This window comes from Bombyx mandarina, chromosome 16, assembly GCF_030267445.1.
Source record: "Bombyx mandarina strain Sakado chromosome 16, ASM3026744v2".
NCBI lineage: Eukaryota > Metazoa > Arthropoda > Insecta > Lepidoptera > Bombycidae > Bombyx > Bombyx mandarina.
In genome coordinates, this window is record NC_143222.1 from 12,812,947 (window position 1) to 12,827,088 (window position 14,142).

At 39.2% G+C, this 14,142-nt stretch overlaps 1 protein-coding gene across 2 annotated transcripts; it reads right to left on the minus strand.

Annotated features, from left to right (window-relative positions):
• Nucleotides 1-1,047: 1,047 nt before the first annotated feature.
• Sse (extra spindle pole bodies like 1, separase) lies at nucleotides 1,048-12,207 on the minus strand. 2 transcript variants are annotated; one of them, XM_028170934.2, is made up of 13 exons: nucleotides 11,951-12,206; nucleotides 11,393-11,527; nucleotides 10,548-10,614; nucleotides 9,885-10,057; nucleotides 8,711-8,884; nucleotides 7,638-7,780; nucleotides 6,841-6,968; nucleotides 5,428-5,782; nucleotides 4,402-4,570; nucleotides 3,544-3,679; nucleotides 2,563-2,733; nucleotides 2,163-2,308; nucleotides 1,048-1,367 (listed from the first exon to the last, which is right to left on the minus strand). In XM_028170934.2, the coding sequence occupies exons 1-13, from the start codon at nucleotides 12,066-12,068 to the stop codon at nucleotides 1,222-1,224; spliced, it is 2,061 nt and encodes a 686-aa protein (XP_028026735.2). In that variant the 5' UTR covers nucleotides 12,069-12,206; the 3' UTR covers nucleotides 1,048-1,221. The 2 variants fall into 2 exon arrangements, with proteins under 2 accessions (XP_028026735.2, XP_089589922.1); XM_089733796.1 differs by having other exon boundaries at nucleotides 1,232-1,372; nucleotides 11,951-12,207.
• Nucleotides 12,208-14,142: the final 1,935 nt, after the last annotated feature.

A 14,142-nucleotide genomic window follows, 5' to 3' on the forward strand; every position in this document is an offset into this window, starting at 1 on the left:
TTGTGATGCTAGCGTGGACTCATGACGCTCGGGTGTTTTTGACGCTATTAGCTAGAGAGCTAGACGAAGAGTCGTCTGTCACGTTGTGATGCTAGTCTGCACTCATGACGCTCAGGTGTTTCTGACTCTACCAGCTGCCTTTGTCTCTCACGTTGTGCTATTAACCTGGTATCATGTTGCTCAGGTGTTTCTGTTGCTAACCGTTCTCTTCGTTTCTGTAGTCGACTATGGGTTTCATTTTCACTTTCCTTTGCACGTTTCGTTCTATACTTTTCTTTTGCCTTTTCGAGCCTTCTTTTTCGTTTTGTAGCAGTTTCGTTTTTATTTTTGTTTGCTTTTTTATTTATTGTTACCATGTTGTTCCCACGATTAAGGGGCATTTTGACGGTCGACCCCCCCAGAGGTCCAGTAAAGGGGCAAGGCTTAATATACAACAAGATGCGCCCAATCTTGAGGGAGAAGCGCTGACGACATTACACTTTTATCCACCCTAATGCTATACAGTCCTCGGCACGTTTTAACCTATTGCCTTAAATTGGGTGTTATAGCTATCGCTTACTAACGAGGTATCTAATTACCTATTTTTTTTTATCTGCCCCTTTAACGTCACATAATCTTGGACGCAACTGTTCTCGACACGACAAATCATGCCCCCACCTAATACGCCATTTTGTAACAGCGTCGATCTTGAGTTTGAAATTTTGACATAATGACAGTATTCTGCTAGTGTAAGTAGTCCTATTATTTGATACCCATATTGTGGTGGTTGTGGAAAAATATGTACCTAGTCCGCCATATTGGAGCGGCGTCCTTCTTGAATTTTAAATTTTGACATAATCATCGTGTTTTACTAGTGTAGCCCTTTCATTTGATACCCATATTGAGGGGTTTAAGGAAAAATATGTAATCCGCCATTTTGTATCGGCGGCCATCTTAGATTTATAATGTCATTGATTTTATTATATTGTATTGTCATCTAAATTAAATGTGTGTACCAAATTTCAGATCAATCTGACAACGGGAAGGTGCTTAAATTTCAATTTCTAATTTTGACCCAAATAAATAAAAAACAAATTCCGTACGGGTCGAGCTAAATAAAACCGTTTAAAAAATAAATGGAGTTTTACCTAGTTGTGCCGGTGCTACCTACTGTCATGTCGAAGTGTCAAATGTGACAGTTCTCAAGACTTGCCATATGTCAAAATACACAGAGTCGTCACGTCACTGGTAGTTCTTGACGGGCAGCCCCCTGGCGACCACGCTGCTGGCGATCATGATGAAGTTGGTGGAGGCCCGGGCGGCGCCCAGCGCGCGCAGCAGCTGCGGCTCGTGCGGCGGCCGGGCCGGGCAGCCGGGCGGGCTCACATCTAGTCAAGCAGTTTCAGTTTATGATCACAATGCCTTTTTTATTTATTTGTCGGCTAGGAACAGAATCTTTGAGGCAAATCACGTTACAGTATAAGCATTCAAAATGGATTGTGTTGTGTTTGACCTATGTTGATCGTGTCTTTGACCCAACTCTCTTCACGTTCTGTCTTTAATAATGACGCCACGGTACCTACCCTACATTTTTGACATTAATCAAAATGATATCTTAAGATTTAAATAATAATCAAAACAATGGATTTCTTTTTGAAAGGGATTTTATGACTTGGTAACTAAGACCTTTAAGTCTTATTTTAAATTATATTCTTATTTTTATGAAAAATGATAATGTTGTAAAATGTGAAATGAAATGAAGATGATTAATTTGAGACATTAATCAACTGAGATGAAATTAAATGAAATGAGATGAAATGATATGGGATGAAATATAACCTCAGTAAAATGGTGGTCATTTACTGAGATTTTTTCAGTGGACTTTTTGGGGGATCCCGTGAAGTACGTCCAGCGGCTTTGTTTCGTTTTCCCACATTTGTGCACTTTCACAGATATTAAACAATTAATAAACCACCGTTATTACACATTTAGACCTGAAGAAACACTAAATAAACAAAATAAATCAAATCAAACAACTTCACTGCTCGCGTTCCCGCCAAAAAGTCGATGTCCCGTCAATTCGCGACCAGTGTTGCCGTGGTAAAAACTCGAAATCCCACAGATTAGTTTCGAACACAATGAATAAAAATAAGCGCGGGGACGTCTGCTCCCGCGTGCCTTACCGATAATCCCCTGGCTCCATTTAGTTTTCCCCACGGCCGACCAGGGCAGCGCCTGTCGAGACGGCACGTACAGGGACATCATCGTCGTCACCACCTTGTCCACTTCTAGGTCGGTCACCTCCCATAGCATGCCGACCACCATTGGACTGAAGGTTTTAAGAATTACATATTTAATTTGTAATGCGCAATATTATCTGCAGACATTAAGTAATGTTGGAGTTGTCATATGCGTGCGTGTGTACCTGTGGGTGCGTGCATGCGTGCGTGCGTGCGCGCGTGCGTAAGAGTGCGTGTGTGCGTTCGCGAGTTTGTGTGTGCGTGTGTGGTTGTTTTGGTTTTGCGTGGTTTTTGCGTGCTTGCGTGTGTGTGTATGAGTATATGCCGGTGTGTGCGTACGTACCTGCCGGCGACGTGCAGATGCAGGTGCGCGGCGCGCGGCGGGCGGCGCGGCTGCGTGCGACACAGGCGCACCGAGCCGCAGCCCGCGAGTACGCAGACGCCGCGAGCGCCGCCCCCCTCCACCACGGAGCCGCCCCCCGCACAGCGGCACCCGTCGCCGTGGCCGCAGTACCTGCCGAGCAGTAACACCGGGCTAATCTACACAATAAGGGATGCGAGTAGGTCCACGGGCCGCCCTACAGCGATGCGTCCGCTGAGTCAGCGCATGCCTCGTGTCAAGTTGGCATGAAAGAATAGGCATCATTACCTTTTCCTATTTCTTTTCTTTGATTAAAAAACAATTTAAAAGAAATTGCCTAGCCGATTATACAAAATAAAGTTTTCACGAAAAATAATCTCTTTAATTACCAATGTTTTTCATTAAATATGTTTGAATTTTGTTTGTTCTAAAATTACATCTTTATTGGCTGTATTCGAGCAGACACTTTTGCCTATATTTTTATATGCTCTGTGGACGAACACACTCTAAGCATTTTTCTAATTTCAACTCTAAAATGAAAGTAGTCATTATTGACTTTTAGATATAGCATTTTCTTTCAATGTAGTATATAACAATTCAAAGTATTTTTCGGGATATTGTACTTAACTTCTTAGAAAGAATATACATTCCTTATCAACGAGAGTATTTAATGGTAGGCAGCGCCTTGGCTCTGCCCCTGGCATTGCTGATGACCATAAGCGACGGTAACCACTCACCATCAGGTGGGCCGTATGCCTGTTTTCGTACAAAGGCAATAAAAAAAGATATTTTGCTGGTGCGTCTCAAGATTACAACTTTTTTTTATTGCTTAGATGGTTGGACGAGCTCACAGCCCACCTGGTGTTAAGTGGTTACTGGAGCCCATGGACATCTACAACATAAATTCGTCACCCAGCTTGAAATATAGGTTCTAAGGTCTCAAGTATAGTTACAACAACTCACAGGAATATATCTGCCTCGTTCAAGTACTCTATGAACTGTTCGGGCGTGGGGGCGCAGCCCGTGCAGCCGCGCCACGACTCGCACCAGTACTCCACGAACGACTTCATTCTCTTCTCCATTCGGCCTAAATTCTTCTCTGCAATAAAAAAAAAAAGTTGTCTTTATGGATAAGTTTGAGTACGAGTAGAGGGGAGTAAGTATACAGACTTGTTCAATGATTTCAGTTCGTACTGATAGTCGGTCGCGAGGCGTCGCACGCTTCAATTTGCGTGGTTTCATTTTTATTTGAACAAAAGCTCAAGCTCAAGCTCATGTCCCAAGGGGGCTGGTAGGGGAGTGATTTCATTGCACTCATCACTTTTCTCCTATCTTTTTAAGTTTTTTATTGCTTAGGTGGGTGGACGAGCTCACGACCTACCTGATGTTAAGCGGTTACCGGAGCCCATGGATATTCACAACGTAAATGCGCCACCCACCTTTAGATATAAGTTCTAAGGTCTGAGTATATTTACAACAGCTGCCCCGCCCTTCAAACCGAAACGCATTACTGCTTCACGGCAGAAATAGGCGGGGTGGTGGTTCCTACCCGTGCGGACTCACAAGAGGTCCTACCACCAGTAATTACGCAAATTATAATTATGCAGGTTTGATTTTTATTACACGATGCTATTTCTTCACCGTGGAAGTCAATCGGGAACATTTGTTGAGTACGTATTTCATTAGGAAAATTGGTACCCGCCTGCGGGATTCGAACACCGGTGCATCGCTACGTACGAATGCACCGGACGTCTTATCCTTTAGGCCACGGCGATTTCGTTTAAATCCGCTAACAGCCTCGAGGAGCTACAGCCGTGGGACCTGGGTTGATGACGTATCTGCCGCGGCCGCCCGGCGCCACGTAGTGCCCGGCCGCCACGCGCCCCTCGTGCAGCTTGTACAGCTGGTACAGGAAGTGGACGTTCTCCATCCGGGACGCGGGGTGCTCGCGCAGCGCCGCCGTGCTCTCCCACGGGAACGTGTCCAGCGCCTGCCGACACACTTCAGATGAGGAACTGTTTGAAATGACCTCCTTTTGTCCTTGGATCCGCCACCTTTTTTTTCCTAACCTAACTTTTTTCGATAACCTTGAGAGGTTATATAAACGTTACCCTAGCGTGTAGGTGAGCTCACCCCCCAGCAAAAACAGTGTTTCCCAAAAACTACCACCGGATCGGAAACGAGACCCACTGAGAATATCCGGTGAGAAACTCAGTGGGCTGTGTCTATGGGTTAATTTACTAGTCGAGCCCTTCATCGCAAGTGACGGGTTCGGTGGGGACGACGACCGGAGCACCCGCCACCACTGGAGTAGAGTTCATTCGTGCTACCTAGAACCGCTGTGTTCATCGACAGTGCGTTTCCAGAGATCTTTTTTGCCACGTACCATCCGGCTTTGGAATGAACCTCCTGCACAGAGTTATCCGAGCGCTATGACATGTCCTTCTTCAAACGAGACTTCCAAAAACCACTCAACATTAGACTCAGTATAGTACATAAAAATGAAATTTATTCTGGATAACATTTGTAAGATCCACCAGTGTTGAATAAATCCAGTCGCCATATATAACAACTCCTCAAGTTCCTACCACTGCTGTGAGCCCTTAGATGGACATCATCATTCAGACAATGTTCGCGAGAAGCATCATCACACCCAATTGTAACTTCGACCTTATCGTATAAAGTGTGTGATGTCCATGAGCCTTAGCGGCAGTTACCGCGTTCCCCCTGTCCGTAAACTCATTAGCCACCTCACGTACCAAAGGAGACTGCACAGACCCACAAACGCCTCAGCACAGACGCTGACTCTTGACTCCATGACGGAACCAGACCAAAATTAACACGTACCTCATCAACAATCAATATGACGGGGTGTCGTTTAGCTTTCTTCAGTGTTGCCCACTCGTTGCAGTCCTTTATCTGAGTTGCCAGCTGAGAAAACGCTCGTATCGCGTCGACCAACGTAAAATGGTGGACAGCCTCGAAGCATTTCGACAAACATTTCAGACACAATTCATGCAGTAAATTAAAATCTTTGCTGCAACTCTCGCAGCACGTCAGCGCCTGTCTGAAACGCTCGGTGTTGCCGTGTTCCGTCAGGATTTTCCTTATGCACGATTTTAGCTGCTGCGATGACAACACCGGGCAACTCTCCATGAGATTGTACAGGAGTATCATTTGCTTCTCATTTAGTCCCATTAACCTGAAATAAGGTTTGGTTTAGTCGATGGAATTTTACTGGTGGTAGGGCGTCTTGTGAGTCCGCGCGGATATGTATCACTACCCTGCCTATTTCTGCCGTGAAGCAGTAATGCGTTTCGGTTGGAAGGTTGGGGCAGCCGTTGTAACTATACTGAGACTTTAGAACTTATATCTCAAGGTGAGTGGTGCATTTACGTTGTAGATGTCTATGGGCTCCAGTAACCACTTAACACCAGGAGGGCTGTGAGCTCGTCCATCTATCTAATCAATAAAAAAAAAAACACATCAGTCTAGTATAACAGGACACAGTCTGCTAGTACCGGTCCTCCGAATTCCACCTTGAGTAGAGACGGTGTAATAACCCCATAGATTGACACCACCGTTCTTCCTAATTACACCACCACCCATGGCATTGTGTTTACCTGAATATAGCTGAGACTACTCATGCCTCAAGGTAGACATCGGAACGAGGGACTCGTAAGATTATACCACGATTTATGATTTAAAAAAGAAACTCCAAAGCAATCTTTTTCATATAAGACGAAAGATTAGGCTGATAATTTATAAATAGTTTTGATTGACTCGATGGTGCAGAACTTAGCGACCGCGACTGATACGCAGAGGGTCGTGGGTTCGATACCCATGCCGGGCAAACATGTAACGAACGTGTGAAATTTACGTGTTTATTATCTATATATTTAAACGTAGGTATATAGTATGTATTTAAGTTACTACCCATAAAACAAAGAATCTTAAATTGTGACCAGATGATCGTGCATGATTTGTTCCCAGTTATTTATATATTTCATTCATAGAACCCTTTACTGTTATAATGAGGAAAAATTTTAACCAATATTTTCTATCTGCTCAAGTTGTCACTGATTGGAGTTCTCCGAAAAGTGATTATGGCAACAACATTAAGCTCTTTCCATAATAGACTAAATGAATTTAAACTCTAAGCTGTGAGACAAGCGCGGAGCTTGCTAATTTGTTTTGTAATATAAAACATAACTGAGGCACTTCCTATCATAAGTTTTGTAAAAAATATTGACAACGTACCCCCAGTCAGAGACGGTATTCTGTACTGTGCTCTTGATTTTTTCTTTCCATTTCGTATCAATAAGTTTACCAGTCAGCAAGCTGCCCCATCCGCCGAGCCATTCCTTGTCCATCACGTTAATTACACTCTGAAAGCAGACATTTTATTGACCGAGCCAGGGATGACAACTATCCCCGGACCGTCAGAGACTGTTAAGTGTTTGGGAGTTCACAACGCTAACATAAGCTAAGTTTAGACTCTTCCTTATAGTTATACCATTCAACAATACATCCTTTGATTGTGACATTTGTAGGGCCGACAACCACTCTGGGTATTGTGAGCTTGTGCACTAGTCTATGCAAGAAATATAGGGTTGGCTGTCCTCAACAGACAGACTTCAGCCAGTAGACCTGCGTTGGTGTTTTTTTGTTAATGCTTAGATGGGTGAACAAGCTACAACATAAATGCCGCCACTCACCTTGAGATATGAGTACTTAGGTCTCATTTTTAACAGTACAATGGCTGCCCCACCCTTAAAACCGAAACGCATTACTGCTTCACAGCTGAAACAGGCAGGGCGGTGGTACCTACCCGTGCAGACTCACAAGAGGTCTTTGTTTTGAGTAATAGCTACACGTTGTAACTATACTTGAGACCTTAGAACTTATATCTCAAGGTGGCTGGCGCATTTACGTTGTAGATGTCTATGGGCTCCAGTAACCACTTAGCACCAGGTGGGCTGTAAGCTCGTCCACCCATCTAAGCAATAAAAAATAAATAAAAAAAAAGATTCCTTTGATGGAAAATAAAAGTGTACCTTCATTCTGAGGTCAATGTCCTCGCGCTTGGCCCAGTAGTCCTGCACGAGCCTCTTGTTGTTGAGGAACTGCGCGTTCTCGATGGTCTTGTAGTTTTCGTCCAACAACGAGTACAGCTCCGTGAACAGTGGTCTTTCGCCTTCTGCACAGGAAATTATGGTTTTATTAGTTGCGCCCGCGACGCCGCCCTCCACAGAATACAATTTTATATTAAAACATAAATGCCATAAGATGATTCAGAAAGATAATAACATAGGATAATTTTAGGTGAATATACATATATATACACACATACATTCCCTTTTATATATAGATTTAATATCAATCGGAGTTATTGTTGAAAAGATAAAAACCAGCGCCACCTATCCGGCACTAACGTAGCTACGTTCATCGGATGAAGTCGCCCTCTATAAGTGTTACAAAGTTTCACATCGGGCTAACGGTTTTGGAGGTTTAAATGAACATATATGTACATACACACATACATTCTTTTTTTACATTATATTTTTATATTCAAATATTATTCTAGGCACTTTTTTACGTAGATTCATAATAGATTATCTCATTTTATTGGCGTCCATGGACTGTTCAGCTTGGTGAATTGACGACGGTTGCTACTGTTTATGGATCATCGTTTCAGCTTTTTATTTGTTGTTCATATTCGACTCATAAGGGTTAAAAGGGTGTTTCACTAACATAAAATTGATAAAACATACTTATGGTAATCTATCTATATATATATAAAAATGAATTGCTGTTCGTTAGTCTCGCTAAAACTCGAGAACGGCTGGACCGATTTGGCTAATTTTGGTCTTGAATTATTGTGGAAGTCTAGAGAAGGTTTAAACGGTACATAAATATGAAGATTCTCCGAATTGAATAAAAATCCCCCGTCGGACGGATTCCTTTTGTTTGTTTTAAGTTTATTTTATACAAAAGTTTAGGTCAAAAGACCTAAAATGATGAAGAAGAAAATAAAAAAATATCGGTTGAGGCACTACGAAGTCTTCCAGGTCAGCTAGTCAATGTTATAAAACCTCAACGGGACTGGACGTGTCTTAACAAAAATCACCTTTGTGTCGATTAGCTGGAATGTTTATAGTAAATGGACCCAAATCACTATCATCTAAGTAATCATTAGTGAAAACGCTTAGATATATCGAATCCACCTCTGTTCTGAACTCATCCATTTGCTTCAAATTCTCATTCGGATTGTACGGTGCGGTCAATTGTATTACTGTCCATTCTGAAATTAATTAATAAATGAAAATTACCTCTCATCACTCACACTACAGTAGAATAAACTAGTAATGTCTGTTTATTGTATAAATATGTGAACAAGCACACTTGATGCTAAGTGGTTACCAGAGCCCATAGACATGCAACGAAAATTACGAGAGCTACCCATGCTGAGAAAAGAGGGTGAAGACTAAATTTAATTGAATTTAAAAAAGACTTGTGTGAAAACAATTAACTGATACCATATTCCATTATCAACGGTATTGTTTAATTTCAGTCTAATTATGTCAAAAGTATGAAAACATGGACAAAACAGTATACCAATAATACATAAGTTATACATATAAATAAAATAGGAGTGTCTGTTTGTAATATTGAAATAACCGCTTCTTACTACATGCATATGAATATATATACGGTACATACACAAAAATAACATTTTTTACAATTTTTGTCTGTCTGTCTGTTTGTTCCGGCTAATCTCTGGAACGGCTGGACCAATTTTGACGAGACTTTCACTGATAGGTAGCTGATGATATAAGGAGTAACTTAGACTACTTTTTTTAAGACTAACTTCGCCACGTACGACAAAAACCGCGGGTAACATCGCGGCTCACTCAGCTAGTAATTAAATAATAATCTGTTTACATTCAGTTATTAATTTTCAATGCTCTAAATAAGACAGACAGTATGGATGTGCCATTATTAACAATATTATATTTGGGAACTTTATCTGTTTCTTCATTAAGGCTCATATTTTAGTGTACATGTATGAGAATATTGATTTGATTTGATTTGATTTGATTTATAAGTAAAAAAAACATTGCAATATTTGTTTGCAATTCTCAGCAGGTTTCTGACATAGTACCATCAACGAACAAGGGATAGCATGCTAGGTGCTTTAGCAAATGTGTGTTTCTTATTCCATTTACTATAAATGCACAATATAGTATAAATATATTGGTTTTATATTATTGATTTAAATAAAATTTAATACAGCTGCAGACCTTTCGGCAATTCCTTCAGTATCCTCCTGAAGTTGTCAATATTATTTTCAGAGCTGAATTTCAAGTATCTCTGGTGAAATGGTAGTTCATCGTCTGTTTTGATCGAGTCTAAAACTCCCGTTACATCTATGTCATTTATTTTAATTAAGTTATCAATAAATTGGTCATCAGTCCTGGAAAAGAAACGTTTGGGTAGTCAGTCAAGTTTAGAGTTCTTTAAAACTAACTTTAGCTATGGCACACCAAAATATCATAGCCACTTCCACATGTCAACCACTTTTCCTGCAGCGTAAACAAAGAATAACTACTAGTCTAATGCAATCAAAATCATTTACATTAAATTAAGCTTAATATGTTTCGAGGTTCTTGCGAGAAAGATTACCAGGCTAGCATTATTACCTTTAACAATATGAATGACATCGGAGCCATTAGAGCAAAGATATGTATTTCATATATAATATTTAGTAATAGTTTGTAAGCAAGTGGGTAAGAATAGGCCTGATTACAAGACTTATTATGAAAATAGAAATAGCTATGTTCAATATAGATCTTGTTTACCAGAACAATTTAACCTTTTACACTTGAGAGGTGAATCTCGCTCACCAAAATAAGTGGTAATCATGACATCTCAAGTGCCAAGGGTCCAGGGTGTATCACACTTACTTTGGATTAGCTTCAATTATTTCTTGTACAGGTTTTATGTAACTTGTTATCTTTCTTAGGTTGTCATCTGAAATCAAATATTAAACTTTCCTTTAAAACTGTTACTCATTTGTTGTTATAATTTGATTTAATTTTTTAAATTTTATTAATTATTAAAATTTCCACAGCTTGTCCATTCTATCTTTGGACTATTCATCAAATCCAGTTTGAAAGGCGGGTCAGCTGTAAAAGTTAACCATGACATCTGCTATTATTAACAGGAACTCATAGCCCTATCAGATTGGCGGGCTGTGAGGTGTCCACAGATGTAATAGGCATTTATAACAACAGCATTGTTAATTCATCAATGCAAGACCAACCTTTACATTGCCAGTCTTCACTATTACTAAATCAAAACAGATTTTTAATGTGTAAAATGGCCAATCTAGTCACCTCATCAGGATGAACAGAACCGCTTTAAGATTCTATGTCTTCTATTCTAAGTCTTAACTTCTAATAAACTTACAACAGACTAACTGGGCTCAAATTAATGCATACTAGTTACAGAACCCCATAGATACAAGAAAATCACATTTCTACAAGTTCGTTTCAAAAAAATTCATAAAAATTTGTTAATCAGTTTTATTTATTTAAGGACCTCTCCCATAACAAATCCATTTGATTGGATTAAAAAATGTGTATTTTCCCTTTAGACTCCAAAATGACTGGATTGATTTAAATAAAATTTTCAAGTAATCTTCATTACTTAGCCAGTGATCCTGTGAAGTTTCATAGTGACAACGTCAAAATCAAACTGAATCCGGCCAGTCAAGCAAATCGAGTTTACTAGTTGTGAATAAACTTACTGGCTAATTTTATCTGCTCATCCCTATAAATTGCCATGGTCCTTAAAGTAGCAAACACTGATTCACTGAAGTGAAACGCACATCCAGCTTCGTCACCGTCCATCAAACATTGTTCAGCTAACAGTTTTCTCGCACCTGACGAAAAACAAACAATTGACTTATGTACGTTGAAAACTTAATGATGTATTTTCACATTTGTGTAGTTTTTAAACCGGTGTAATAGGGTTTTACTCAGTTCTATTTTTATTCAGTTTTATTTAGTTAATTTAGCTTTATTTAGTTGTTTGGATATATTTTTTTCTATGAACCACCTTAGCTTTCCTTACTTAAATTAAGGACTGCTTTCAGAAAGTTTCTTTTTTAATTTGATACTCAACGGCTGACGTTTGTACTTTTGAACTAATAATCATGGTACGATAAAAGTACGTAACGTTTTGATTTACTCAGTAGCCACGTTATGTCTAAGTTAAAAGAGAAAAATCTGAGTTTACATAGGTACTGATGACATGCTTCAAGACCCGATTTTATGAGCGAGATTAAAAGAGTATAATTACTTACTCTGATAATTAGGACCAAATGGAGTCGCAGGTATATCCTTAGCGAATTTGTTCAATATATTCTTGTAAATCGGCTTCGTGATATGTATTTTATTTGTGAATACATCGAAATCTTCCATGTTTCTCAACGTTTGGTAAGTTATTAACTTTTCATTTGACTGTTTATTGACACGAAATAAAAATCTGTATTCTAAAATTCTATATCTTTTAAACACAACCGTAACTTTATTTTCGAATTCGTCTTGACATTTAGCAGTTCGCACTGTCACTGTCAGTTTTAGCCTTAAATGATGTAAATGATTTGGTGTTTGATTTTAAATTATTTTGCATTCACTTTTCTTCGGTTTCGTTGTTTTGATTCTCTTATTAATAGTAGCGGAACTTACAATCATCTACTACAGAAATTGTAATATATGTATTAAAAATATTGATATAATAACATTATATATTATTTTTTATTGCCTAGATGGGTGGCCGAGCTCACAGCCCACCTGTTGATAAGTGGTTACAGGAGCCCATAGACATCTACAACGTAAATGCGCCAACCACCTTGAGATATAAGTTCTAAGGTCTCAGTATAGTTACAACGGCTGCCCCACCCTTCAAACCGAAACGCATTACTGCTTCACGACAGAAATAGACAGGGTGGTGGTACCTACCCGCCCGGACTCACAAGAGGTCCTACCACCAGTAAAAAAAATAATCACAAATCAATCATTAATTTTTAATCTGATTGAAAGATTACATCTAGGTACTACATGAAGACTGTAATAAAATACGTAAAAGCTAATGTATAGCTTCTACGATGAGAAAATAACTTTTGCATTAGTTTACGTGAAGAATAACAGATCTCAGTGGGTCGCGATTCCGATCTGGTGGTAGATTCTGCGAATCACTCCTCTTGCTAGGACTAGTGAACTAGCAAATTCTCTAAGGTTAATCAGCGAATAGGTAAGGAAAACACAAGAATTACATCGAATGGCCGAAAATCAATTAAGCAGAAATCACTAATTGTTAGTCTTCCATCAACAATAGTACTATTGTTGATCGAAGTTGTTATTAGTAAATGTAATGTAATGTAAGTATATATACATACTCATACGTACTCATAGTTACCGCTACGGACTAAGCGCAACGCACTTCACACTGTAGATACTTTAACGCATAGTACACGAAGATATTATAGCCACTTACGATTAGGTGAGCGTGAGTGGGCATGTTTTTCTACGATATAATCTGTATCCGCTCAAAGCGACAAAGAACTGAGCAAGTAATCACTATACGACAAAGTATGAGTTCACATACATTTGTAATTGAGTCATTACTAAGCTCTGGATTTAAAGTACCGTATGCAATGTGCCGATTCAACGGTTACGTCATGATGTTCTCATATTTCATATTGTTCACTTTCTTTTCACTAAATTACGAATAGAGAGAGACGTATGAATATTAATTGTTTCGAGCAGGCAACGGTTCGCTACAAGTCGCTAATAATAATTCTAAATTATGCAAACTGTACCGCGCACTGCCGACCGCAATGTTTTTTTCTTAGAAACATGCATTACATTACCTACTTACTAAGATGTGGAGAATATTGGGTCTATGAACCACAACCTGAATGTTTCAATTAATTATTTCTATTGATGGAGCTGTTTTTCCAGGCCATCTAACGTTAGTCACCGTAACACATGGACGCCGGCGTTATAAGCTACAGGCCAAAAATACTTTTAATGTTCTTACAATACTTAATGTTCTACATTCATAAACACTTATTGTGGTATGTTGAGAATTTTGATTGATATTTAATATAAATGGTTTAACTCGATAACATATTAATATAAAATTTGTTTTAACATATAATACATATTAAGTTTAATATAAATTTCATTGCACCTATCACTGTTTACTCTGTACTACCTTTGGTCAACTGGTAGAGAACGTTTTAGGCATTAAGTCCGCCAATGTAAATTTTATATGAAGTGTAATAAAAAATATGTAGAAATAGGACGATCGTTTATAACCCATGCCAATAAATTGAGTTATTTGCTAAAAAGTTCATTTTGTCTTCTAAATCTTTTGAAAAAAATAAATTGTGCTCGAGAATTCCGGTTTGGCGACTCCCGTATCGCTTAAATGCGCTCAGTTTCCCTTAATAATCTATACTAAAATAAATTTAAAATAAAACAAATAATC

Excerpts from the sequence above, each read along its gene's own strand:
- Sse (XM_028170934.2), bottom strand. The coding sequence starts at position 12,068 with ATGGAAGATTTCGATGTATTCACAAATAAAATACATATCACGAAGCCG. Across the intron at positions 11,528-11,950 it reads ATTTGGTCCTAATTATCAGA|GTGCGAGAAAACTGTTAGCT; the intron begins GTAAGTAATTAT and ends GTTTTTCGTCAG. Across the intron at positions 2,734-3,543 it reads AACGAGGCAGATATATTCCT|GTACTGCGGCCACGGCGACG; the intron begins GTGAGTTGTTGT and ends ACTGCTCGGCAG.